The following is a 2,927-nucleotide window of genomic DNA, read 5'->3' on the forward strand; positions in this document are numbered from 1 at the left end:
GTGTTGATCCACGACAAAAACTAGTTTCAATCACCAGTACCATGTGACGTGACAGATACTAATAGCAAAAACGGGTGCAATACTAATCCATTTGCCATATAAACATGTACCGTATAAACCTGAAACCTTTTCAAATTCAAGATCAGGACCAAATGGCAATAAACCGTGGATTAATATCGATATTCTATAATGCAATTTTGCTGATTGGAATAAAACAAATCTGATTGATCCAGTAACAACAAAAACGTTTTTTCTAGAACGCGGTAAATCAGGTCCAAATTGAAAATAAATACCAAATATTAACCCCCACATATCTTCAGAACAAGTTTTTACTTGTAACCAACTACCAAGTATAAACAGAACAACTTGTAACATGTCATAAGATAAAATAAAAAATCAATAGTACCGAATTGAACATTATTTTCAGAACCAGTAATATATATCAAAAGTACCAAATTGATATAGCAATATCAAACCATACAATAGTGATGCAGTAACTAGTACCAAATTGGGTCCCCACTCCCCAATAATACTATTGAACCAGTACATAGTGATATAAATAGATACCAAATTAAAACAAAAACCAGTACCAAATAGAAACTGAAATAAAAGTGATATAAATATCATCATCATAGTGACTGTATTTCAACCATTAGTGGGATCTACTGTGAGTCTGTGACATTACATAAAACCAAAAGCAAACCCTACGTGCAGTGTTAGTACGTATCTCGAAAAAATTACCAAAAGCAAACCGTAACCCCACAAAACTTCTTATGAACCATCAAATATTCTTTACGAGTCCTAAGTTTTGTTAAAAGAATATTTAAGTGTAAAGATGTCATGTCATATTAAAATCAATATATCATCACTTTTTATGGTTTAGTTCAACTTAATTAAGAATGTTAAAATTATTAAATTAAATTAAATATTTTAAATTCTATGGCAGTTGTGTGAGTTTCCGGTCAAAAAAAATCAATATATGGTATAGACGCCAATTTAAACCTTGAATACTCATTTTGTTATACATTTAATATGTGTGAATTTCACATTAAAGAAAATCAATACACATTAAATGATAAACCAAAGTTAATAGTCAATTTTCTTTTAAAAAAAAAATTGATATTTAGTTTCTATTTTAATTCTGAAACCAATAATATATTAAAAAGCTACAACATTGGTAATAATGTAATGGTGAGAGACTTTCCAATTGCATAAAGCCATAATCATCCAAAAAAAAAATAATCCCCTTCCAAAACATACATAGACACAGAACTTAATACATCTGATATTTTTCTTAGACAACCCCTTAATACATCTGATATAAACTTATAATATAACATATTTTTTCACTCATAATATAACATATTAAAATAAAAGAAAATAAAGAAATACTAGACACAAGCCAAACAGGGGTTGTTACACAGTCAACTAACACCAAGAAGCAACCAAAAGCCATTCCCTAAAATTCAAGCCAAAATTCATCAATCAATCAATCAGTACATCAACATGTCAGCAGAAGCCATGATTGGTTGATTAACAGGAAAAGAGTTCCATGTATCGAAGAATCCACAATCATTAAACAATTGATCAGTCTCCTGAAACAATGAATTGCTTGATTCAATGTAATTTATGATATCATTCAGCGATTGCAACCTGTTGCTAAGTTCAGCCATCTGAACCCTAAGAATCGCATTCTCACCTTCCACGTTCAGGTACATCTGAGTAGTTACCCCTACGTTTCTGCTTATTTGATTGTTCTCTTTTTTTAGATATTCAATTTGGTTGTTAAGATCTTCCATGTGTTGTTGTTTCTTCATTCTTGATCTTCGTGCCGATTCCCTATTCGATTGCATTCTCTTCCTTTTCTTTTGATCCATAACATGCACCTGTTGTTGTTGAATATCTCCCTCTGATCCAGATCCAGAGTTTTGAAGAGAGCTTGTTCCAGATGAATATGCTCCACCAGGAGAAGCCATAGGTAGTTAGGTTTTAAATCGCGGTCGCGAGTTGCGATCTTTGATTTGATTGATGCAGCCTCAATTGCAGATGCGACTGTTCGCTTAAGACTCAAAAACTTTGATGTGGCGATTTAGATAGTGGTAATTAGTATTTAATTAGATAGTTAAATTGATTAGATAGATAGAATGAAACTAGATTTGTATTGGAAAGAAAATTGGAAAAAATAGGGTTAGTTCATGAGAAAATATAGAACCAATAGAGGAAAACAACAGAGAAAGATTGAACTAAATGTGTCCTGCGTCTGAGAGTGGAGTTTATCATAAAACCAGAGATCTCACAGATTACTGGAGACATTTGTGTTGTTTTTCAATCATTCATAATAACTATATTAACAAAGAAAACAAGATTTCTCTGTGAAGGTTATAAGAGCAATAAATCAAAGTTTAATAATGAGTTTAGAGGGTTTCTAATTAAGGAAGTTTATATGGGTTTATTGTAATGGATGGTTGAGGAGATTGTGTGTATGAGATGATTATATGAAGAAGAAAATTGTTGTTCTAGAAGTTGGACAAGGGTGTCAAAGACTATGGGCAGAGAGATAAACACTAATTTGATCTTTAGACAAGAAAAGATTTATGATAAGAAAGAATATGCAAATGAAAAAAGAGGTATGAGATTTGACCAATTTTTAGGAGGAGGTGATGAGAAGAGAAGGAAAGAGGTTTTGAAGGGATTCAGTGGTTGAATTTATAGAAAAAAATGTATGCCCATTGTATGATTATTGAATTAAAATAAAATAAAAAATTGAGGAATGGGTTAGGTGTTGGTCATTACTAATGGCATGTAGTGCAGAATTAAAACAAAAAATATACTATAATACAGATAGAATAGAAAAAGACAGTGAAAGTGGGGCAAAAGGAGCTGCATACAATGTTTCTTAATTAAATATTCACATTTTATAAAAAAAA

General features: G+C 31.2%; 1 protein-coding gene across 1 annotated transcript; it reads right to left on the reverse strand.

The window, feature by feature from the left end:
* Positions 1 to 1,207: 1,207 nt before the first annotated feature.
* LOC101502371 (bZIP transcription factor 44-like) lies at positions 1,208 to 2,687 on the reverse strand. The gene has a single exon (XM_004504252.4). The coding sequence runs from the start codon at positions 1,974 to 1,976 to the stop codon at positions 1,494 to 1,496; it is 483 nt and encodes a 160-aa protein (XP_004504309.2). The 5' UTR covers positions 1,977 to 2,687; the 3' UTR covers positions 1,208 to 1,493.
* Positions 2,688 to 2,927: the final 240 nt, after the last annotated feature.

Source organism: Cicer arietinum, chromosome 6 (assembly GCF_000331145.2).
Source record: "Cicer arietinum cultivar CDC Frontier isolate Library 1 chromosome 6, Cicar.CDCFrontier_v2.0, whole genome shotgun sequence".
NCBI classification, from domain to species: domain Eukaryota; kingdom Viridiplantae; phylum Streptophyta; class Magnoliopsida; order Fabales; family Fabaceae; genus Cicer; species Cicer arietinum.

Coding starts and splice junctions, on each gene's coding strand:
- LOC101502371 (XM_004504252.4), bottom strand. CDS start 1,976: ATGGCTTCTCCTGGTGGAGCATATTCATCTGGAACAAGCTCTCTTCAA.